The sequence below is a fragment of the Acomys minous genome (genome assembly GCF_964271855.1).
Source record: "Acomys minous genome assembly, chromosome: 14".
NCBI classification, from domain to species: Eukaryota; Metazoa; Chordata; class Mammalia; order Rodentia; family Muridae; genus Acomys; species Acomys minous.
Genome location: NC_140496.1, coordinates 111,318,103 through 111,342,272, shown reverse-complemented (window position 1 = coordinate 111,342,272; position 24,170 = coordinate 111,318,103). Strand labels below are relative to the sequence as shown.

Sequence of the window (24,170 nt, the reverse complement as noted above, 5' to 3'; positions counted from 1 at the left end):
AAATTAAGTAGCTACAGGGATGTCCTAAAATTGGTTTTCCGTCACAATCATTTCCTGGCTCTCCTCTCCAATGGTAAACTCAAAATGACAAAGAATCCTGCCTTATTTTCTTCACCTTAATACACAAAGAGGCTTTACACCTTTTTTTTACTGTAAATAAAAGATTCTTGGAAGTCCCACGGTCCTCACTAGTTTTCTCTTCACTCTGCTAACTGGTTAGAAAAAAATCAAAGAAAGGGCTTCAGACAGGCTGCCACTCCGTTCTCGGTCTCTTGAATATGTACATTTTACCTTTGCTCTACAATAATTCAATCATGAGGGCTGCTTCTTGCTTTCCTATGGAATTCTGATATCTGTCCTCAAAGGACAAGTGTCATTTAATAAAAAATATACATGCCAACTTAGCTGTTAAACTACCACAGTATTGTCATCACGTATTATTACACTTTACAGTCAAATAAGAGTCTCATCACTCATTCCAAGTTGTCCGAGAAATTCAGACAATCTGCACATGTAATATATGAATTACTACAGAACTGAATCCTGAGAAAAGTATCCAGAAAAATCCAAAACTTACCATGGAAGACTGTCAGTACAATGCTACACAATTCTTCAATAGACATGATAACTTGTTTTTATTTTTTCTGTATACCTATTTCAAGTGAGTCTCCCCCCTCAACTATGAAATAATAATAGTGCCAGGGAGATAATGGCTCCACGCCCACATATTAAAGTTCTTTAACAAATACCCTTGACATGTGTTAAGATGTATGCATCGGGCATGGTGGTGGTTGTTTAACAGCGCCTTCATAGATTAAAGTAGCCCACCCCGCAGGGAGGTGAGCAACTCAGAATAACCTCATCCCAAGTCCCTGAAACTGACCAGACTCCCTAGTCCCTCCCTGCCTGAGTAATAATAAAAGCAGAGTCCCTCTCAAATGCCATTAAGACAAGCTGCAAAGACTCTTCAAGACTAGACCAGCTGCCTGTTAGAAACAGAAACCAGCAGAGCTGCCAGGAAGAGATTTAGAACAACTGAGGCACTTGGAAAGGACACCCTCCAACCTCTTCATCTGCATGCAGGCTGTGTAGTGTGTTCCAAGTTTCCAGCTTTGTGAGCTGGGGTAGGCTTTGGTGATTGATGTGGTCTTTGAGTCACTGTAAATAACCCCCACCCATATTTCTATAAGCAGTAACAATAAAACTCATGGTTCACCAAGATGGACGTTGGTGGTATCTGTACTGAACAGAAAAAATAGATAGAAAGCCAAACTGAGTGCTCAGGAGATTCTGTGCCAGTTCACAGAAGACACTCACGTACAACAACACAGGTGAAGATTACCATGCCAGGGCCAGGAGTGGGTAATTTTCCCCCAAGTAAAAGGTTATGCTTGTGGCGGAGCTGGTCTGCCAGAACCCCACCCCCACCCCCACCAGCCGTGCTTAGTGAATGAGGAGGCTGTAGCCACTGTTCCAACCCAGAGTTCCTGACCAGGGGACCAGCAGGGGCAGCAAAGGAAAGCAGGGCCACATTCATCGTTAGCCCTGAGTAGGTCTGAGCAGGTTAAATCAGGCCGTGGGTTTATCAGGTGCGGAGAAATGAAGGCAGCCCTGTGAAAGCGCGCGGCCAAAGGAAACATAATGGCTCAAAGACTAAGCCAAGAGACAGCACAGGTCCAAGCTTCTAGCACAGTCTACATCCACTTAAAGCAGGTAAGTGCTGTTAACACAATGATTAATTTGCATTTCAATTAGTATACCAGTAATTAAGCAGAAATAGTAATTTGTGAGAAAAGAAACAAGGTTGTGACTTCAAAACGCTCACACACGTGCATGTCTGTGTTTGTACACCTGAGGAGGCAGAAGAACGCTGCAAGGTAGAAATGAGCAGCATTTCCCACAGGACTCAACTGTTCCTGCTGCTCATGCTGCAATTCCCAAGTCACAGATAATTCATGTGTAAGTTTGCAGACTACTGAGTAGAAGTCATACCACATGAAAACTATCTCAACACACATAACTTGCATTTTTAAAGTACTGCTTACTCATCTGTCTGTCTCCATAGCTGATGGCTTCAGCCAGAGGGCTCCATCCCTGAGCATTTTTCACCTTTACTGGAGCATTGTGAGCCAACAGTAAATGGGCACATTCTGCAACATAAAAAAAAAAAAAAGGAATAATTATCAGACATACAATGTTTAGAATCTTTAAATATGAGTGTTATACAAGAGAAACCAGATTACTACATAAGTGACATAATGCTGGTTTATGTATCATTAACTCGGAAGTTCCCATGTGTATAATCCAGATTGAAAGGAACCTAACCTAGCTAAAAGTAAACTAGATACTATCTGAAAATAAAGTACTTTCTTGTCCCGAAAGACTACCTGAAGAGTGTTTACATATACTAAAGGTAATATATGAACTTCAGGATTCATTTGTACAAATTTCTACAATTCAGCTGAGCATGGTGGTGCAAGCTTTTAATCTAAGCACTTGGGAGGCAGAGGCAGGTGGATTTCTGAGTTATTTGAAGGCTAGGCTGATCTGTACTTATGAGTTCCAGACAAGCCAGAGCAAAATGGTAAAAACTTGTCTCAAAACAAAAAGCAAATAAAGTATCTGCAACCCCAAAACCCCCAAAGGAAACTTTGCATATCATATCAGTGAAATGCTAATTATTTATTTCAGGGGAGAAAATAGTGCCTTCAAAAGGAACCACACTGGGGTCTCACAATACAGGGAGTAGGGGCTACTTCTGCCATGGACTCCGGCCTCCCCACGCAGATCACTTCCCCCTGGCAGGGCAGCCTTACCAGGCCACAGAGGAAGAGGATACAGGCAGTACAGACGAGACTTGATAGGCTGCGGCCAGATGTTAGGGGAGGAGGGCTCCCCTTTCTGAGGACTAGGGGAGGGAGAGGGGGGCATGAAGGAGGGATGGTGGGACTGGGAAGTTACGAGTGAGGGGGTTATAATCGGGATGTAAAGTGAATTAAAAATTAAAAATTAAAAAAAGAAAAAGGAGCCACCCTGGACACTGTAGACGCTTATCTTGAGCTTGTCTGTCTCAGTCAATCACTATCCTCACCCGGCCCCTTAGCTTGATCCTGTTTTCTCAGAGAATCTTTAGAACCTATCTTTATGGAAGCTATGATTGTAAATCACAAGCAGTTTCTGTGTAGTCATCATATGCTGTGCACATAGGACTGAGTTATTACCAGGAAACTTTTGTTCCAAATTGTGCTGTGCTTAAATCTGCTTAAAATACTTTAGGCCAGACTCTCAAAGTTTGAAGCAACGCCAGCTAAGCCATGTTGAACTGAACTAGCCTCAGGCAAGCATCCCATCCTTAACCTGCATCCCCAGCCACTCCTAACTACTAGACACTAAACAGCGAAGTGAAGGAAGACAAGGTCTTGTTATCAAAGCTTAGAGCCTACAGGGAAAACATCATCCCATGAGGAAGACAACAAGTAAATCAATGAAAAAAAATGTATCAACTGTTGTAAAGGAAATAAAGATGTTACACTGCAGGAAGGGGCGGGCTAAGGAGGACGGCAGTACGTCAGCACCCTTGGTGACAGAAGGGATGCCAATAGCAGCAGGGAACTCTATTAGGATGACACACTAAATGTAGGCATTCCACACACGCATTGAAGGAAGTCTGCGTAAAGAATGTAAAATGTGACACAGGAGAGTGTTTTTAGGGTGTGGTGGCTCACCCCTTTAATCGTAACACTCCTCAAGCCAGGCAGGTGGATGCCGGTGAGTGTCAGGTTAGTTTGGGCTACTGTAGTCAATTTCAGGCCAGCCACGGCTACATAGTGAGACTGACTCAAAAAAGATGATTTTTCAATACACTGATAGCAAACTAAATGTTCACCGTGGCTCCTAACGATACAATTCCATGCACACTACTAGAGGACTATATGGTTATCACAGAGAAACACCACAGCAAGGGGACAGGAGTGAGGGAGAGGTCAGTCACTGATCAGATTTGAGAAACTGCAAAAAGCTAACCCCCCCCCTTCTGTAAGTCCCTTCCAGCCAGCAGGCCATGCAGCTGGAGAAGACTGCAGGACCCAGAGTACTGCATGGAGGAAAAGCTCCTGTAAGCATCCATCCCGTGTCAAGTGTCGCTCTAGGATTACTGAGTAAAGTAGAATGTCTGCAACAGCCACCGCTGCAGACCATCACCAGAGCAAGTGAGGAAACTCAGAGGCTGACAGTGAAAAGCACAGTGTGGCCAGGAGCAGTAGGCGGTGCTTCCCCTCTGGTGAAGCCAAGCTCCGGATCTGTGCTGCAAGGAAGGATTGAAGGCGAGGGGATCACCTGTGGACTATACGCATGCACTATTACTATCAGGAAAAGAAACGAAGAGAGGCTTTTTTTTTTAATAAGGGGCATTTAGGAGAAACTTTTTTTTTTACATTGGTGGTCTGCATCCAAGTATGTCTGTGTAAGAGTATCAGGTCTCCTGCAACTGAAATTGCAGACAGTTATAAGATGCCACGTGGGTGCTGCCATTTGGAAGAGCAGCCAGTGCTCTTAACCATTAAGCAAAGAAACTTTTATTTTTTTAAAGATTTTGTTATTCATGTGTGTACACACATGTATATATCTGTGTTTTTATACTTGAGGAGACCAGAAGACTGCCAGATCCCTTAAAGCTAGTTATAAATTCTCAAGCCCTAAAGAACTTTTAATTTAAAATGCTTAATATAATAATATTTTTAAAGGGCTAGAGAGATGGTGCCATGGTTAAGAGCAGCACGTTAGGTGACTCATAATCACCTGTAATGCCCTGGTACACAGATGTACATGCAATAGAAACACATACACAGAAAACAGAAAAAAAAAAAACTGAGTGTTTGAAAAAAAAAAAAAACTAATAATGGGCTGGAGAGATGGCTCAGCAGTTAAGAGAACTGATTGCTCTTCCAGAGGACCCGGGTTCAATTCCCAGCACCCACACGGCAGCTCACAACTATCTGTAACTCCTGCCCCAGGGGATCCAACCCTCACATAGACATATATGCAATTCAACACCAACGTACATAAAATAAAATGAATAAATGAAAAAAAAGCCTAACAACATTGTTTGCAGGTCCTGAATCAACTATTCAAGTCTTTCCCAAACTCTTCCCGCTAGGTGCTTGTCTCTTAAAGACTCATGAGCAAGTGGGATCATTAAATAACTGTCTGCACAATTCACTACAACCCTATGCTTGCCCCAACCTCAAAGCCACAGCGCACGCTAGTACTTCAAGGTTCTAGGCTAAACTGCCAATTTTAGTAATTCAGTTTCTCTCAAATGGATTTTTCCTGTAAACTCTATTTTCTTATGGCTACTTACCAGTATTTCCTGAAACCAATGTTTTATGAAGTTGTTTTTTTTTTTTTTTTTACATTTATTCATTTTATTTTCTGGTGTATGTCTACACTATGTGCCTGTTTGGCACACACATAAGTCAGAAGAAGACACTGGATTCCCTGGAAATAGTTACAAAGGGTTGTAAACCACCATGTGGATACTAGAAATTGAACCAAGTCCTCTGCAAGAGAAACAACTGCTCTTCACCACTGAGCATTTCTCCAGCCCCTAGTTAAGTAATTTCTTTTTAATTTCTTTATTATGCATACAATGCTCTGCCTGCATGTGTGACTACCAACAGAAGAGGACACCAGATCTCATTATAGATGGTTGTGAGCCACCATGTGGTTGCTGGGAATTGAACTCAAGACCTCTGGAAGAGCAGCCAGTGCTCCTAACCTCTGAGCATCTCTCCAGCCCATGGTTAAGTAATTTTTAATGACAAAACTGAAGCCAACAAGATGGCTCACTGGGTAAAGGCTCTTGCCACCAAATCTGATACCCTGACTTTAATACCCAGGACCCATGTGGCAGAAGGAGAGACCAATTTCCACAAGCTGTCCTTTGATTCCCATATACATGCAGAGGCATGCATAAAGCCATATATATACACACAAATAAATATGATTTTTAATAACAAAACTGGTCTGTGAATGAAGTTAAACATTAAAAGTATTTACTAACCTTTATTTCCTAACATCACAGCAAGATGCAAAGGAGTGTTTCCTAAAATTGAAAACAAAACTAAGTTAGAAGACATAACAACATAAGAAATTTTATTTAAATATAGCTTCAGCTCCTTCAAGATTTTCATTGACAAATTTTAAGCAGAAATAACACTTCTGATTTCTATGACAAACTAAGAGGGGCAAAAGCGCAGCTCAGAGTGCCTTCTCTGCCCTGCCCCAAAGCACGTAACAGGCTATCCACTGTCTGAGATGTCCCCACAGGCTTCAGGTTCCTTCTGATGTTCACCAGGCCAGTCTTGGTTATTTTAGCAAATAATTCCCGTTTCTGCTCATGTGGCAACAGAAAACAATTAAGACTCAGTCTCAGTCCTCAACAGTTCGGAGCTCTTGCACATGTATGTCAGGACTCTTTAATAACCCTCAAACACCAAAGTATCAAACATCTCCTTAGGGAGCTGCAGAGATAGGGAAGCAGTAAGAGTCCTGGTTACTCTTCCAGAGGACTCAAGTTCATCCCAACGCCTACATGGTGGCTCACTATTTTGATAACTCTAGTCCAGGGGATCCCATGTCCTCTTCTGTGTGTGCATTGCACACATGTAGTGCAGATGCAAATATGCAGGCAAACACTTATACACATAAAAACAAAAATACACAAAAACAAAAATTAAAAAAAAAATACACACATACACACACACACACACATACTAAAAATAAAGGAAACTAGTTCCAATAATAAGTAGTGTGACTGTGTCCACTGTGGTCCTATACAGAAATGCACTATGCTTAGGGTAAACTGGCGAGATAATTTCAGTGCCTCTCCCAATCACTCCTCAGTAGCCAAGGGTCAGTTCAAGGACAGCCCACTAAGGACAACCTCCTATAAAACCATCAGCATCTGCTGATGATCCACACATGGCCTTTGTGTGCCTCACACCTCAAGACCATGTGGCTGCTACACTAACTGTCCCGGGGAACTGAGGAGAAGGGGGAGAGGTTCCCTGGACTAGTCCAACTTCCTTTGGGTAGGAATTATTTCACAATAAAGCTAAATTTTTATTTTTAAAAAGTTTCCAAAGAAAATTCTTTTTTGAGACAGTGAGGCAGCTCAGTGGGTAAAGGTGCCCGACAGGCATCATAACCTGAGTTTGAATCCCAGAGACAGAGTTGGCAGGAGAAATCTGAACCCTGCAAATTGTCCTTTTACCACATGTGCACACACTGAAAATAAATGTTTAAATTTTCTCTTTTCAGTACTTTCCCCTAAAACACACAGTGTATCTCTGCCTTTGGGCTCAAATCTAATTTTAGATCAGCAGAGCTTTCTTGTGGATAAGGCATGACCGCAGTCACAGCAGTGAGCAGGGCAAGAGGACCTGGGTTCAAGGCCAGCACGGGAAGAAAGAAAGAAAGAAAGAAAGAAAGAAAGAAAGAAAGAAAGAAAGAAAGAAAGAAAGAAAGAAAGAAATTAAGAAAGAAAGAAAGGAAGAAAGAAAGGAAAAGAAAGAAAGAAAGAAAGAAAGGAAAAGAAAGACGAAAAGAAATATTTTCCCCTTTATACCTTTAAATATATCTCCAATCTAGTTGGCTCTTACTTTCATTTAACTAATATGTACACAGTATCCGCCATATTTATATTTTTCATCTTTTCAACTTACTGCAATTCTATACTTACTTTTAGTACAATTTATCTATCATTAAATTTTTTTATAGTGTCAAGGATACTGACATGTAATGTCAAATGAAGGAACTATATTTAAAATTCCCAGCTTTGGGCTGGAGAGGTGGCTCAAAGGTTAAGAGCACTGTCTGCTCTTCCAGAGGTCCTGAGTTCAATTCCCAGCAACCACATGGTGGCTCACAACCATCTTTAACATGATCTGGTGCCCTCTTCTGGCCTGCAGGTGTACATGCAGATAGAGTACCCACATACATAAAATAAATAAATAAAATTCCCAATTTCTTTGTATACTGACTCATTTTCTTCAGTTTTAAAGAAGTAATCCTTGTAAATGGATTAATGAAAAACCAAACAATTATTACCTAAATCTTTCTTCTGTTTCTCCCAGTATTATTATTAACATCTTCTATAACAATGACCTTATAATGAATATTTTTCAGAGATATCCCAAATGGACTTTATTTTCTCTTCACTCATCCTGCAATAAAGAATCAGGTCTCAGAGGAAAGGCAAAGCAGCTGCCCTGTTTCTGCTCTACTGAGCACGCTAACCCCTGTAGGCACTCACTGAATCTGATATTCACCGCACTTCTCTGTGAGGTTCTCCTCAATAGAGAATTCAAGGAACTAAAGAAGTGAGGCTTGCTACACCGAAGTTAAAGAGTATAAAAACAAACTCTGGAAATAGTTAAGTACCTAAATACAACAAAAGCACCAAATTTACATATCAGATTAAATGTAGTAAGAAACACTCAAAGCATTAGCTGAGCAGACACATCCCCCACCCCCCACCCCCACACACGGTCACACCACCCCCAGACAGGGTCTCTCTGTGCAGCCCTAGCTGGCCTTGAGCTCAGATATCTGCCAGCTTCTACCTCAGAGTGCTGGGATTAAAAGTGTTGCACCAGGGTGCCCAGCAGGTCAGACACTTCTTTAGGTTTCCAGAGTGGATGAATACGTAGGTAGCACCATATGAAAGGCAGGGGCCCTGAACTGAACCAACAGGGTAAAGGAGAAAGCCCCGTGAAGGTGGGAATTCCCCTGTGCTCTGCTTCCTGATCCTGCAGGATGTGAGAGAACAACACTCTCTTCTGCTGCCACAGTTGCCAGCAGTTCCTGCCTTACCATCCTGCCTCCGCAGCATGGGCACAAAATAACCCCTTTCTCCTTCAAATTGCTTATCAGGTATTTGATCACAACATGAAAAGTAACTAGCACACCACCAATACTATGCAAGTTGGCAAAGTCAAAGCAATTTCCATGAAAACCCCCAATAATTTTTTTTGTGACTTGAAAGCTGTATTAAAATTCATATAAAACTTTCAAGGAACCTGGAACACCATCAACTCAGAGCTGGCAAATGGCAAAGCTTTCCTGGAACCTAGCCACAAGCACATCTCTTCTGAATGGTTTGTGGCTGCTCTAGGAACAGGCAGTAGGGCTGACAAACTTAAGACTCACTTGGTACCCTGAGCTAGGTACACGTTTCCAGACCTGCTCTAACCACCTACCTGCATTTGGCTTCCACAGCAGAGCACTTTCTAGTCACTACTAAGCTTACTAGAAGAAATGACATTACATTGTTATTTAAACGTCCTCTCATTATCAAACTTACTAATTTTGTCACTGTTGTAACTTATAATGTCAGGATCATGATAAAACAAAACTAAAACACCATATGATCCAACAATCTCAAGCTAAGGTGTAGTGGCTCTCCACCTGTTTGGGGGCTGAGCAACTGTTTCATGGGGGGGGGGTTGCACTATCAGATATTACATCACAATTCCTAACAGCAGCAAATTTAGTTACGAAGCAGCAACAAAAACCACACCACACAGCACTGCCATTCTGTCAGAGACACCTACATGATTGTGTTTGTTACAATACAACAGCGAAGATGCAAAAACACATGGACTTTTAAAATGGGCACACAGTGGAATACAGTTCAACCTTAAAAGCTCTACTCTATTCTGGCAACCATGGATAGAAGTGGAAAACATCGTGTTAAGGGAAGGGAGAGAAGCTCGGAGCCCCAGACAATCCTGCTGCTCCTACTAGGGGAAGGTAGACAAGCAAATTACACAGAACAGAAAGACAAGCCCTGATGCTGTCACTCATCTGCAGATGCTACAGGAGCTTATCCAGTGCACGTGAGTGCAGAACGGACAACGGCACTGAACAACAGTAAGGCACTGACAGCCTACAGCTATGATTTCACAGCAACCAGAGGTCAGAATCTGAGGCTTTCCAAAACATAGAAAATAAAAATATCTAAGGAAACAGAAATGCTAATTATGCAGTTTGGTCACTCCACAATACACGCATGTATCAAATTATAGTAATTTACACTATAATTATGTAAAAATACTATGTCAGTGGATGTCCAAACTAATTTTTTTTCTCTGTATAATAAACCTGGCTGTCCTAGACTCACTTTGTAGACCAGGCTGGCCTCGAACTCACAACAATCCACCTGCCTCTGCCTCCCAAGTGCTGGGATTAAAGGGATGTGCCACCTCTGCCCGGCTGTCAAACTAATTTTAATTAAAAATATAAATCTCTAACAGATTTAGTGTGCCTGGATTTATACTGAGGTCTTTAATTCACTTGGACTTTAGTTTTGTGGAGGGTGATAAATATGGATCTATTTGTATTTTGACATTAGTTAGACCAGCACCATTTGTTGAAGATGCTGTCTTTTTCTCCATTGTATGGTTTTGGCTTCTTTGTCAAAAACCAAGTGTCTGTAGGCGTGTGGGTTTATTCTGGATCTTCAAGTGGATTCCATTGATCGACCAGCCTATTTCTATGCCAGTACCACGCTGTTTTCATTACTGTTGCTCTATAGTACAGCCTGAGATCAGGAATGGGAGATTCCTCCAGAAGATCTTTTATTGTACAAAACTGCTTTAGCTATTCTGGGTGTTTTGTTCTTCCATATGAAGTTGATAATTGATCTTTCAAGGTCTGTAAAGAATTGTGTAGGTATTTTCATAGGAATTGTGTTGAATCTGTACACTGCTTTGGTAGGATGGCCATTTTTACTATGTTGATCCTCACGATCAGAGATCTTTCCGTCTTTCGATATTTTCTTCAATTTCTTTCTTCAGAGACTTGAAGTTTTTTTCATACAAGTCTTTCACTGCTTGGTTAGTTATACCAAGATACTTTATTTTATTTGTGGCTGTTATGAAGGGTATAGTTTCCCTAATTTCTTTCTCCGCCTGTGTGTCACTTGCATACAGGAGAGATACTGATTGAAGAGTCTTGAACTTGTTGGCACAGGAGACAACTTCCTGAACAGAACAGCAATAGCTCAGGCTCTAAGATCAACAATTAATAAACGGGACTTCATGAAACTGAAAAGCTTCTGTAAGGCAAAGGACACTGTCAACAAATCTTCACCAACCCAACATCCAACAAAGGGCTAATATTCAAAATATATAAAGCACTCAAGAAACTAAACACCACCAAACCAAATAATGCAATTAAAAATATGGGGCACAGAAGCTGGCCATGGTGGGCACAGGCCTATAATCCCAGCGCTTGGGAGGCAGAGGCAGGTGGACCACTGTGAGTTCAAAGCCAGCCTGGTCTACAAATCGAATCCAGGACAGCCAAGACATCATAGAGAAACCCTGTCTGTAAAAAACTTTTTTAAAAAAGCGGGGAGGGAACAGAGCTAAGCAGAGAATTCTCAACAGAGGAACATAGAATGGCTGAAAAACACCTAAAGAAATGCTCAGCATCCTTAGTCACCAGGGAAGTGCACATCAAATCAAAACGGCTCTCAGATTCCATCTCACACCTATCCGAATGGCTAAGATCAAAAAAATCCAAGCACATGCTGGTAAGAATGTGGCAAAATGGGAACACTCCTCCATTACTGGTGGGAGTGCAGACTTGTACAACCACTTTGGAAATCAATCTGGCGCTTTCTCAGAAACCTAGGGATAGCTTTACCTCAAGACCCACTTATACTACTCCTGGGCATCTATATGCAAAAAATGCTCTACCATACAAAAAGGACATTTACTCAAATATCTTTATAGCAACTTTATTTATATATATTTATATTTATATTTATTTATATATTTATTTGTATTTCTATATATTATATATTATATATATATTTATATAAAATATAAATATATTTATAGCAACTTTATAGCCAGAAACTGGAAACAACTAGATGCCCCTCAACCGAAGAATGGGTAAAGAAACTGTGGTACATTTACACAATGGAATGCTACTCAGCTATTAAAAACAAGGAAATCTTGACATTTGCAGGCAAATGGATAGAACTAAAAAAGATCATCCTGAGTGAGGTAACCCAGACCCAGAAAGACATGCACTTGTAAGTGCTCACTTATAAGTGGATATTAGGACAACACAGATGTCCTCTGAGACACTCTACCCAGGGGGGGATCGGGACAGATTCAGGGACTTGCAGCCAGGCTCTGGGTGGGGCTCTGAGAGTTGCATGGAAGGGGGGAAGAGGATAGAAGGACTGGCGGAGCCAGGAGCGCCACAGGGAGACCATCAAGGCTGGTGGATCTGGACCCTACTCCCTCTCCCTGCACCAACTGATGCACCAACCAAGCACAATGCATGCAGAGAAACCTAGATCTCCTGTTCAGATATAGCTAATGGACGGCCCATTGCCCAAGGTTGGCAGGGGATGCCCATGATTTTATCACTTCACCTTGTAGGGGAGGGGCACACAGAGAAAGGGGGATGCAGGTTATCCTGATGAGACCTGATAGGCTGTGGTCAGACAGTGGGGAATGATGGAGGGATACACACACACACACACACACACACACACACACACACACACACTCACACTCTCTCTTTCCCTCCCCCCCTCATCAGAGTTCTAGCGGAGGGGAATAGGGCAGAAGAGGAAGGGAGGTGGGAACAGGTAGATAAGAGCAAAGGGATATCAATCTGGATGTAATGTGATAAATTATAATAATTTTTATAATTTTTAATTAATTTTTACATATACATTTATATTATTACACATATATACAATAAACGTCCTACAGCAAGAAGAACCACCAAACAACCAGGAATTATATAAATGTTACATTTATAGTATTTTGGCTATTTGTTTTTTTATTTCTTTTTCCTTTATTAATTTATTCTTGTTACATCTCAATGGTTATCCCATCCCTTGTATCCTCCCATTCTTCCCTCCCTCCCATTTTCCCCTTATTCCCCTCCCCTTTGACTGTTCCTGAGGGGGATTACCTCCCCCTATTTTGGCTATTTGTATTTGGCAGCCTTGAAGAAAACATCTTTCCTACCTTGGTGTGTCTAAAAGTCTGAATGTAAATCAATTATCTACCATATCTCATCATTATCAATTTAAAACATCTACCTAGACCTAAAAACATCTTATTCCCTCAACAACTAGGCTTAATTGTAAAACTAAACTGTTTGGTCTTCAACCCCATCAGAGACTTGAGAAGAAATAAAGTTAATTACCTGAGTATACAGGGGGTGCAGGTTAGCAGCTTCCCCAATGAGAAGATGACAGAGACAGTTTGCTGCCTGAACAGTCACCCAAAACTCTCTGTAACATTGGAGCATCATCTTCAGCCTTCTAGCCCAGTATAACTGACAGACATATTTGTGAGGCAGGAACTATTGAGGACTTACTTTCCCTGTCTTGGCAGTCTGGCCGTCGACTCTGCCTGCATCAAAGCTTGCCCATTTTTAGGCAGAACTCTGTATATGGCAGAAACAAGGGCATTTCCCAGTGGCTGGCTTGCCACATTTGAGGCATCTCCACAAGGAGGTTCTCTGATGCTCCTCGTGGTGGTGCAGGCCAGTAGGATTTGCTAAAGGAAGCGGAGGCACGAGGATCAGAAGTTCAGAGGCCAGCCTGGGCTATAATATTTTTAATGAAAAAATATATATCTATATCTATAGTGTAAGACATAGTGAATAGACCATATTTTGAGACCTGTTTCTGGATTTAGTTAGAAATAAAACATTTTTACCTACCCTGAGTAAAGGCTGGATTTAATTACAACAATCAGAATTGAAAGTGGTTTTGCAGTATAAGACCAACATCTGTTTAACAAGGGTCCACTGTTGTCAAGGGAAAGTTTCCAGAGCCTCTCAAATAGGTGAGGGAACTGACACTCAAACTCACAGAGCAGTGACTTCTTAAAGGCATTTGCAGTGAGGAATCCAAATTCTATCTCAATTCCAAATGCACTGGTTTCTCTTGTACTGTGGCTAGAACTTCTCTCTCTCTCTCTCTCTCTCTCTCTCTCTCTCTCTCTGTGTGTGTGTGTGTGTGTGTGCGCGTGTGCGTGTGCGTGTACACCCACGCACGCTGCAAAGGACCAAACTCAGGGCCTCATGCACACAAGCCCAATATTCTACCTCTTGGCCACACTCCAAACCTGAGACATATTATCATGGAAAATACTATCTAAAAAAGTTTCATGGCCACCGAAATACTGACACATTCCAATAGACAGTTTAAAATGGCCAAATTAAAATGTTTTCAAAATTCTAGCTTGCCTTTTCTTTTAGAGACAGGGTCTCTCAGGCCTGCCTGTCCTGGAAATTACTCTGGCTGCCCCTGACTCAAGATTATCTGCCTGCCTCTGCTTCCAGAGTGTTAGGATTAAAGGTATGGGCCACAGCCAACTAAAGCTTAGTGTTACTATTTTTTTGTTGTTGTTTGGTTGGTTGCTTTTTTGTTGTTGTTGTTGTTGGAGAAAGGGTCTTTTTGGTTTTTGTTTTTTGGTTTGTTTGGTTTGCTTTTACTTTTTCAAGACAGGGTTTCTCTATGATAGTCTCAGCTGTCCTGGACTCATTTTGCATACCAGCCTGCCTCTGCCTCTCAAGTGCTGGGCTTAAAGGCCTGTGCCACCTTTGATTGCAAACCTTTTTCTTTTAATTGCCAGCAAATACAGTTTTGTGCCTTATGGGATCAAGCTTGCTTTATTCACTTTCCAGAGAAAAATTTGCCAAATGTCTCATTTGTGTACAGGCACCCCTCCACAAAAAAACGTGCTGTGGGGAAAGGGTATGTAGTTCGGCTATAGCCAGCTTCAGAAATGTTTTCCCTTATTTCCTACAGAAGAGCTTTGTACATAGCGCCCATGTGGCATTAAGAACACCCCAAAGTCAAGCAAGCGTTCATCAGGGTTTCAGTGCTCCGTGAACATGCCAGCACACAGAAGGCAAGCAGTAACTTGCATTATGAGACAGTTTTGATAAACCCTAATTATAGTGCAAAGCAAAAAATTACACATACCAGATGCAATACAGCTCCAATATGAATACATCCAAGACCCACCCAGACAAGGGAGAAGAGACTCCCTCTCAAAAATGCTACTCCTGAGTAAACTCACAGAGTACCCCGTGCCCACTCTGCCCCTCGCTTTCAGTAACGGCTATTCCACAAACTTGTCTGCAGGCGCCTGCATCCTGGAACATAGACTGAGCTTTGCAACCACAGGCGGACCTCTGCTGAAAACCTGTGCTCCACGTTACTACTGTAAGCAGAGCCAGCCCTACAGACCTACGCACACTTACAGCGCGGCTGCATCTCAGGTCTCTGAACCCCAGGCACAGTTCCATTCCCTGCCCACTTTATCACACAGTGCTCTTCCAGCCCATGATGGCAGCAACTTTGCATTTACTGTGTTTTGCTTGAAACGCTACTCTAGACTCCGTCCTGCTTGACTCATTAGTGCCCACCCCTCACGCAGTGTGACTCATTAACAGTCACCACACACATTCCCTGGTCTGTCCACTGCCTGGCTCTGCCACCAGCATGCGTCCCACAAGAACAGGACTTGTGCTCCTCTGTTCGCCTCTGCAGCTCCAGCATCAAAAACACTACCACTTACTAGAAGCTTTGTGTTTATCTGTTGAATGAATAAGCCAACTAATTACAAAAACAAAAGCAAAACAAAAACCAAAAAACCTGGAAACTATTAAGAACCAAGAGAGCAGTCTCTAATCTATGTTAACTCTCAAAAATACTCACACTCTAGAACAAGGTCGTTTCCTCTGAACTTTCCTTGAAAACCAATCAAAAGATTCACATAAGGACATGATCCGGGGTTTTCTAGACTCAGCACAATGCTGTAGAGCCTGCACTAACTGCCACAGATACGTGCAGCCGAAACTCTAGCAAATCCAGGAGTCAAATAATCTTGCCCTCTACTGTAATGACAGGCAGTATTAAAACATCATCAAATTAAATTCTCAAAAATCTACCTAAACCTCAAGAACAAAGCAGAACCACCCACAGAAGAAAGCTTGTGACACACCAGCCAACAGAATCAAAGGCAGAAATCACAAATCTCCAAATACACCAGTAACTTCTCAGACCAACTACGAAAGGCTGGTGTGAGCACTTCCTACATCCAGCAACCTCCTGACTCTCAGTCACCTCAAGCTTGCGACAGTCAGGAAGACCTGATTAACGTAAGGATGTTTAACTTAGGAAAAAACAAAACTATGTGTTTATCAGGAAGGAACTGTGATCCAAACCAAGTCTTAGCCTAATTCTACCATTCTCAATTCTGAAGTATTGAATAGGAAAATCACCACTATAAATACCAACTGTCCCAACTACCCAGGGCAAATATGACTCAGAAAAATCTTGACACTCAATGTAAAAGGCTACACTCCATCCTTTTCTTAAATGTTCACTGTGTGTGTGTGTGTGTGTGTGTGTGTGTGTGTGTGTGTGTGTCCCCATAAAGGCAGGTGTGCTCACAGAAGCCAAAAAAGGGTGTCAGGTTCCCTGCAGCCAAGTTGCAGGCAGCTATGAGCTGCCCAACATGGATGCTGGGAACTAAACTTCAGTCCTTTGTGAAAACATCAAGTGCTCCTAACCACTGAGGCATCCTAACCACTGAGGCATCTCTTTGTGCCTTAATATTTAAGGGGAAAAATAATTTATTTGGCCAGGCAGTGGTGGCATAGGCATTTGATCCCAGCATTGGGGTGGCAGAGGCAGGTGGATCTAAGGAGTTCCAGACGAGCCTGGGCTACCAAGACAGTTCTAGGCAAGCCTTTCTTGGGAAAAAGAAAAAAAGTATTTGAAGATATAATAAAAATAAAGATATAAAATTAGTAATTTTTTCTTATTCTCCCAAAACTGCTATTGAATAATACCTAAGGTACAATTATTTAGCATACTGACCATAACATATATAACAAAAAATTTACCAAAGATCAGTCCAAACTGAAGAAACTAATGAACAATAAGCCTAAGTAGTGACGAGTCTACAAGTTAGCAGCTTCTCCACATAAAACAAGGGGAAAGATCTCAGCGAAATAAAAATACATTAGCCAGGCGTGGTGGAAAACGCCTTTAATCCCAGCAGAGGCCAGCCTGCTCTACAAAGTGAGTCCAGGACAGCCAGGGCTGGTACACAGAGAAACCCAGTCTCAAAACCCAAGCCCTTTGTTTGAAAAGTAACTGCAAACTGGGTTTAGGAAGCAGAGGGATACAGCTCAGACTACACGCACACACAATGACATCTGTCTCAAAAACTGGTTGGGTAGGTGGCAGGTAAGCAGACAGATAAGTACAGGAAGGGATAAGGCAGTAAAACAGCAGATCACTTATTTTTCAAAAGCACAGTATTAAGAAGTTTTTACCTGGGGCTAGAGAGATGGTTCAGGGTTAAGAGCACTTGCTGCTCTTCCAGACAACTTAAGTTTGGTTCCCAGCACCGACACCAGGCTATTTACAAGCAAATGCAGGTCAAGCTCCAGGGAAGTGATACCTGTGGCTTCTATAGGCACCTACACTCACACGCATATACCCACACAGACAGACAAGACATGCATGCATGCATGCGCGCGCACACACACACACACACACACACACACCCCTATATATAATTAAGAGTAATAAAAATAGCCAGGTGTAATGACACATGCCTTTAATGCCAGCACTTGGGAGGCAGAGGCAGGTAGGTCTATTTCAGTTCAAGGCCAGCCTGGTCAACATACTGAGTTCCAGGACAGCCAAGGACCCTATCTCTAGTAAGTAAATAAATATATAAATCTTCTTCTTAGCCTTTAGGTCTTTTCAAAAATACATTTGATTTTAAATTTTATTTATGAATGTATTTGTGTGTGTATGTCATATGGCAAGTGCCTGGGGCTAGGTGGATCTCCTAGCAACAGAAGCTGCAGGTGGCTGTGAGTGGACTCGGTCCTTTGGAAGAACAGTAAGTGCTCTGAACCTTGCTGTCACTTTCCCAGCCCTGTTCTGGTCTCGGACTATGAGGCAGTGCTGCTGTAGAGCGTCTGTTCGAGGCCATCCCTACCTGAGCAGTTCCAGCAAAGATCAGGACAGGGTGCCATCCTCACAAGGAAGATGAACAGACTAGAATTCCATAGGCAGAAAGACCTGTTTTTCATTTACTTACTTAAAACACTGACAGTATTTACTATGTTTTAGGAACATCTAGGAAATGCTCTGAAACATTTCACAGAACAAGAAGATAGCATTTCTGTAGCCTGAAAATTAAAGGGCACATCACAGCTCCTGCAAGGATTCATCATGTGGATGAATGATCCAGTGTATTTATCTGTGCCATTCCACAAAGAAATTTAAAAGCATGCAAAAACTGAAATTTAGTTCCGAAATCTTTCCACCAGGCTCCTATGAAAAGAGTACAATGCTCCTAAAAACTGAGAGAGAAGGGGGGGAAAAAGTAGGGCTACAAATCTCTTATAAAATACTAGGTGAGAAATATACATTAAAGGCTCTACTGCGAACAAAGCAAACACAGAGCTGCCTTTCCTGCAACACCGCGGGCTGCGACCAGCAGCCATGCAGGCAGAGGCTGCAGGAGCTCAGGGTTCTAGCCACGGCCATTACTTCCATTTCTTTATCTTTCTTTCTGGTTTTGATTTTTAATGACAGGGTTTTCTCTGTGTAGCCGTCTCTGCCCTGGAACTCACTCTGCAGACCAGGCTGGCCTCAAACTCAGAGACCCTCCAGCCTCTCAGCCTGAGTGCTGGGATTAAAGTGGCCCCACCACTGCTCTGAGTGCTGGGATTAAAGTGGCCCCACCACTGCTGAGTGCTGGGATTAAAGTGGCCCCACCACTGCTGAGTGCTGGGATTAAAGCGTTCCCACCACTGCTCTGAGTGCTGGGATTAAAGTGGCCCCACCACTACTCTGAGTGCTGGGATTAAAGTGGCCCCACCACTGCTCTGAGTGCTGGGATTAAAGTGGCCCCACCACTGCTCTGAGTGCTGGGATTAAAGTGGCCCCACCACTGCTCTGAGTGCTGGGATTAAAGCGGCCCCACCACTGCTCTGAGTGCTGGGATTAAAGCGGCCCCACCACTGCTCTGAGTGCTGGGATTAAAGCGGCCCCACCACTGCTCTGAGTGCTGGGATTAAAGCGGCCCCACCACTGCTCTGAGTGCTGGGATTAAAGTGGCCCCACCACTGCTCTGAGTGCTGGGATTAAAGTGGCCCCACCACTGCTCTGAGTGCTGGGATTAAAGTGGCCCCACCACTGCTCTGAGTGCTGGGATTAAAGTGGCCCCACCACTGCTCTGAGTGCTGGGATTAAAGCGGCCCCACCACTGCTCTGAGTGCTGGGATTAAAGCGGCCCCACCACTGCTCTGAGTGCTGGGATTAAAGTGGCCTCACCACTGCTCTGCCACTCGTTCTACTTGTAGCCTCAGGGTTTCTACTGTACACGGAACCTTTGCGAAGTTCCGAGCCTCTCCGGACTCTTTTCTGACAGAAATTTAGTAAGAGCCTTTTAAGTCTCTGACAATGTCGACTCCGTTGGTAAAGTGCCTGCCAAAAGCATGAGGACCTGAGTTTGAGTCCTCAAGAAAGTTTGTGTGCTGGCACATGCTTGAAATCCCAGAGTTACGGGAACAAGACAGGCACATAAAATAAAAATAAATCTTTTAAAAAAATTAACAGTTAGGCTAATGGCAGATAGGAACCTGTCAGAGTTGTCCTCTGAGAGGTGCCACCCAGTAGCTGTTCAAACACATGCTGAGACTCACAGCCAAACACCGGGGAAAGCATAGGGAGACCTGTGGAAAAATGGGGGGGGGGGGGGGAGAAAAGGACCTGGGTGTGATAGGAGCACAAGGCCAACAGAGCCAACTAACCAGGGCCCAGAGGGGCTTGTGGAGACTGAAGCACCAACCAAGGACCACACACAGACTAGACCTACGCCTCCCACATGGATGTGGCCTACGGGCAGCTCAGGCTTCATGGGGGTCCCCTAGTAAGGGGAGTGGGGCTGTCTCTGACACGGAACCTGTTGCCTGCTTTTTAATCACTTCCCCCCTTCCCAGGCCGCAGGGGAAGAGGATGTGCTTTGTGCTGATGCAACTTGATAAGCTGGGTGGATGGGCTAGGGGCTCCCCTTTTCTGAGGATAGGGGACGAGGAAGAGGGAAGGAGGGCCTAGTAATAAATTAATTTTTAAAATTAGCTAGGCTGAGCTGGGTGGTGGCAGCACACGCCTTTAATCCCAGCACTTAGGAAGCAGAGGCAGGTGGTGGACCTGGAGGCCAGCCTGGTCTACGAGGTGAGTCCAGGATAGCCAGGGCTAAAACAGAGAATCCCTGTCTTGAAAAACAAACAAGCAAACAAGTTAGGCTGTGGGGGAAAAGATCCCAGAGTAAAAAGTGACACCATAGGCATGGGGCAGGGAGCAGACAAGATGGCCCTGTGTGAACAGGCACTCACTCACTCTCAAGCCTGACAACCCGAGCTCAATCCTGGGGACCTACACAATGAAGGAGAGACAGAATTCTAACAAGTTGTCCTTGGATCTCCACATACAGGCACAGATATAAATGCAGTTTAAAAAATTATTTTTTTAAATAATAATTTCACAGGAACACTGTGCAGGAGAGCCCAGCAGCAGTGCCTCTACCTTGCGAGAATAAGCCAGGAGGAGCGGGGGCAAGGCAGGAGTGGAAGGCTGCACTCGCCCTAAGTGATATGAAAGGAGACAAACAAAATGAAACATTTCATTTAAAAAGTGAATTTTGGAGCTGGGCATGGTGGTGCACTCCTTTAATTTCAGCACTTGGGAGGCATGTGAGTTCAAGGCCAGCCTGGTCTACAAAGCAAGTCTAGGACAGCCAAGGCTACACAGAGAAAATTCTGCCTCGAAAAACCAAAGAATTCTGGTTGGTAAAGGACAGGTGTCTAAGGACATAGAGAATTCTAATTACTATGAAAAGAATTCAGGTTTAAGAAAATGCTAACTACAGACCCGAAAGGCCAACAATCCTCCGGGTTACCCACTCAACTCCTGAAGAGCACTAACTCACAGAGAGAATGTTTTGGCCATTTTCAAAGTGACTTTAAGGCTTATAACTAAGCTTTAAATGCAAAGATGAAACCCAGCTATTTCTGAGTAACAGTGTAATAACCAATACACACTGTAACTACAACTCAATTACTTAAGTCAGAATACAGTTCTCAGCAACTATCAAATGTGCTTGTTACAACAGCAGCATAAAATAAGAGTAGAAAGGAAAACATGGAGACAGCTTCACAGTACTTTTTTTGGTGTTTATGATAAATGACAGTGGTGGCATTATAACTATAGCATTATAAATTGAGAAAAACAAGTTCAGTAAGAAAGCTGTACCAAAAAAAATATTCCCTTTTTAATTTTCTATTTTTGTTCTAATTTTAAATAAGAAGCCTACAAAACCAATGAAATTCAGGGAGCTTATTTCACAGGTGGTACTGCATTTTGAGCAGTTTATATTCATGTATAATAATGAATAACAACACCTAATGTATAACTGTCAGGTTAAAAACATCTGCCAACAATACTTGCTAACTATTTTAAGTTTAAAGTGGCCCATTAATAAAACATTGGTAAACAGTATTACCACTCTCCTTAGTTTCAACAATTTACAACAATTTATGATTTCACAAGGCCTTAGGTACAATCCTCAGCACCTCGAGGGGGAAAGAGATGCAAATAAATCTCAAAACTCCTTGTTGCTTGAAGGGGGAAAACAATCAGCTGACAGGATGAAGCCAAAAGTAGATACCGTTCACAATCAGTTATGTTTTCTCAAACATAATGCTATAACTTTACTATGAAAATTGTCTCAGTCAGGAGGAGACACTGTTCCTACTGTGGAAAAGGCAACAGAAACAAACAGCTACTAAGAAGTCTCTTCAATTGCTCTGGGAAATCAGATGCCGCCACATTTCTGTATGGCTTTCAAAACTCTTGTGTTTTAAGTCTCCTGAAAGCCGACAAACAACAGCAAAAATAAGAATACAGCACGGAGACAGGTAATACAATACACCTAATTTCGGTGAACCCTGGTTCCGTACCTGAGCGATGAAGACGGGCAATATACATGTTCAAAGTTAAAGCTCCAAGAAGCAAGGAAGGGAAAGAAAAAAAAAAAGTTCCTTAAAACCAAGGCGATCTGCCTGAACGTGAGAAGGCCAGGTCGTTTGGCATACGGACGGTCGGCCGCGGAGACAGGGCCAGCTTGTCCCGAGATGCTCAGGAGGACAAGAAGAAAACATCCCTTCTGCACCACAAGACCCGAACCCCTGACCCCCAGCTCAAAGGCTCGGGGCTTTCCCGCAGAGGAAGCCCGGAGCCCCGAGGCCCCGAGGGGACGGAAACCGGGCAGAGCCAGCGGAGCTCACCGTGATTATCCTTCTGTCCGATGTTGTGCGTGCGGATGAGCGAGGACAGTCTCCTCACGTCCCCCTTGAAGACGCACTCGTGCACCGGGTAGAGCGAGGGGCAGCCGCCTCCGTCTGCGACCACAGCCGCGGGGTCGCCGCCCAGGCAGGCCGGGGTCGGGCAGGCGGCGGGCAGCGCGTTGTGCTGCGGCGGGGCCGGGGCGCCGGGGCCGGGCGCGGCGGGCGCCTTCAGCTGCAGCCGGTGGTGGTGGTGGTGGTGGCTGAAGATCTTATGGCCGGCCTTGCCGCCCTTGCCGCCGCCCGCCCCGCTTCTGCCCCCGGTGAAGGCGCCGCCGAGCGCGGCCGTCGCCTCCTCCTCGCAGGGCTCCAGCACGTCCCCGTCCTCTTTGCTGGGCTTGTGGTCCCTCCGCAGGGAGCGGATCTTCTCCCCGGTCATCGCCGCCGCGGCGCGCAGGGCGGGCTCCGGGAGGCTCACCGTGGGCCGGGCCGGCGCGGCGGCGGCGGCAGATTAGAGCGGCGGCCGCGAGCCTCGCGCGCAGCATGAACTCCCGGGGCGAACGCGGGCCCGCGACGCGCGCATCTCCCGGGGGCGGCGGCGGCGGCGCTCGTCTCGGACGAGGAAAGCCGCGGCTCGAGAGCGCACGACCACACCGGGCGCCGCCGCTGCAGCCGCCTCCTCACACGGAGAGACCCGGCGCAGCCATCTTACCCGCGGCTCCTCTCGCGAGAGCTCCGGAGGAAGCGCCGCGGGGCGTGAGCGGGACGCGCTGTGTCCGCGTCTCTTTGTCCCGGCGGCGCGCGCCCTCCTCTCGCACAGGGTTCCCCCCCGCCTGGGCCGGGCTCTGCGGCTGGAAACCCAGAGCTCTGACCCGGCTGCTGCTCTTGGCTTCGGCCCGCAGAGGAGGGCAAAGAAAGTTGCAAGCTCTGGCTTGACGCCTTAGCCCGCCGTTTGTGAACCTCCCTCGGAGCGACGTGGGACGACAACACCGATCGCCGGATGTGACGTCACTGAGCTGCGCTGGATAATCATTTAGTAAACATTTGCTAAGAATCTGTTTGGTTCCCTTACGCGCGCTGGTCCTTCCCCTGACTGGCAAGGCTGTAGGGAAGGAAAGATGGCCAGGTCACACAGGAAAAGAGAGGTAAATTTAGTGCTGGAGAATCTGAAAGGTGATCTTGGAGGAACTTAAAGTCTGACTTTGGAATTTAAAAGCTTCTCATAACACCAGGAGAGGAGGATTTACAAATATTTGTTAGTTGAGTGTATTTGGGACAAACGTCGGAGTTAAAGTATGTTTGTGGAGGATGCTTGCTTGAGGAAGTGGAATAAATGTTTTAAATAAGTGGGCAGTAATCCAGGTGAAAATGAGGAAAGCATGAACTGAGATGCAGTGAGTCTGGAAAAGGCGTAAGACTCTAAAAATGAGTTCAAGTGGAAGGTCCTTTGCTGTTTGTCCATAGGGAGCTAATTACCATACATTTTGGAAACTGGACATAAACTCTTAGGAAGTAAAAAGCAGAGTTTAGATCAGACTCAGGAATTATACAGCAACCCAGAAATGGCTGGAGTCTCCCAATAAGTGTGTAAAGTGAGGAATAGAATGGTGTAGAACAAACCTTGGAAACCCATAAAACTTACAGAATGAATAGTCAAGATAATGCGTGAGAATTAAAGGTCTGTGTGTGTCTCTCTCCTATCTCCTCCCCCTCCACCTTCCCCTCCCCCCTCCTCCTTC

At 44.2% G+C, this 24,170-nt stretch overlaps 1 protein-coding gene across 4 annotated transcripts in view; it reads right to left on the bottom strand.

The window, feature by feature from the left end:
• The window catches only part of ANKRD13C (ankyrin repeat domain 13C), a 55,838-nt gene extending 32,457 nt beyond the window's left edge, over positions 1-23,381 (bottom strand). For 3 of the 4 annotated variants that reach the window (XM_084757058.1, XM_084757059.1, XM_084757060.1), the window contains exons 1-3: positions 22,435-23,376; positions 6,062-6,103; positions 2,046-2,150 (exon numbers count right to left, since the gene is read on the bottom strand). In XM_084757058.1, coding sequence (XP_084613184.1) covers positions 2,046-2,150; positions 6,062-6,103; positions 22,435-22,870 — 583 coding nt within the window. In that variant the 5' untranslated portion in view covers positions 22,871-23,376. Of the gene's footprint in view, positions 1-2,045; positions 2,151-6,061; positions 6,104-22,434 lie in introns of all 4 variants that reach the window. The other variant, XM_084757061.1, reaches the window with a different exon arrangement.
• Positions 23,382-24,170: the final 789 nt, after the last annotated feature.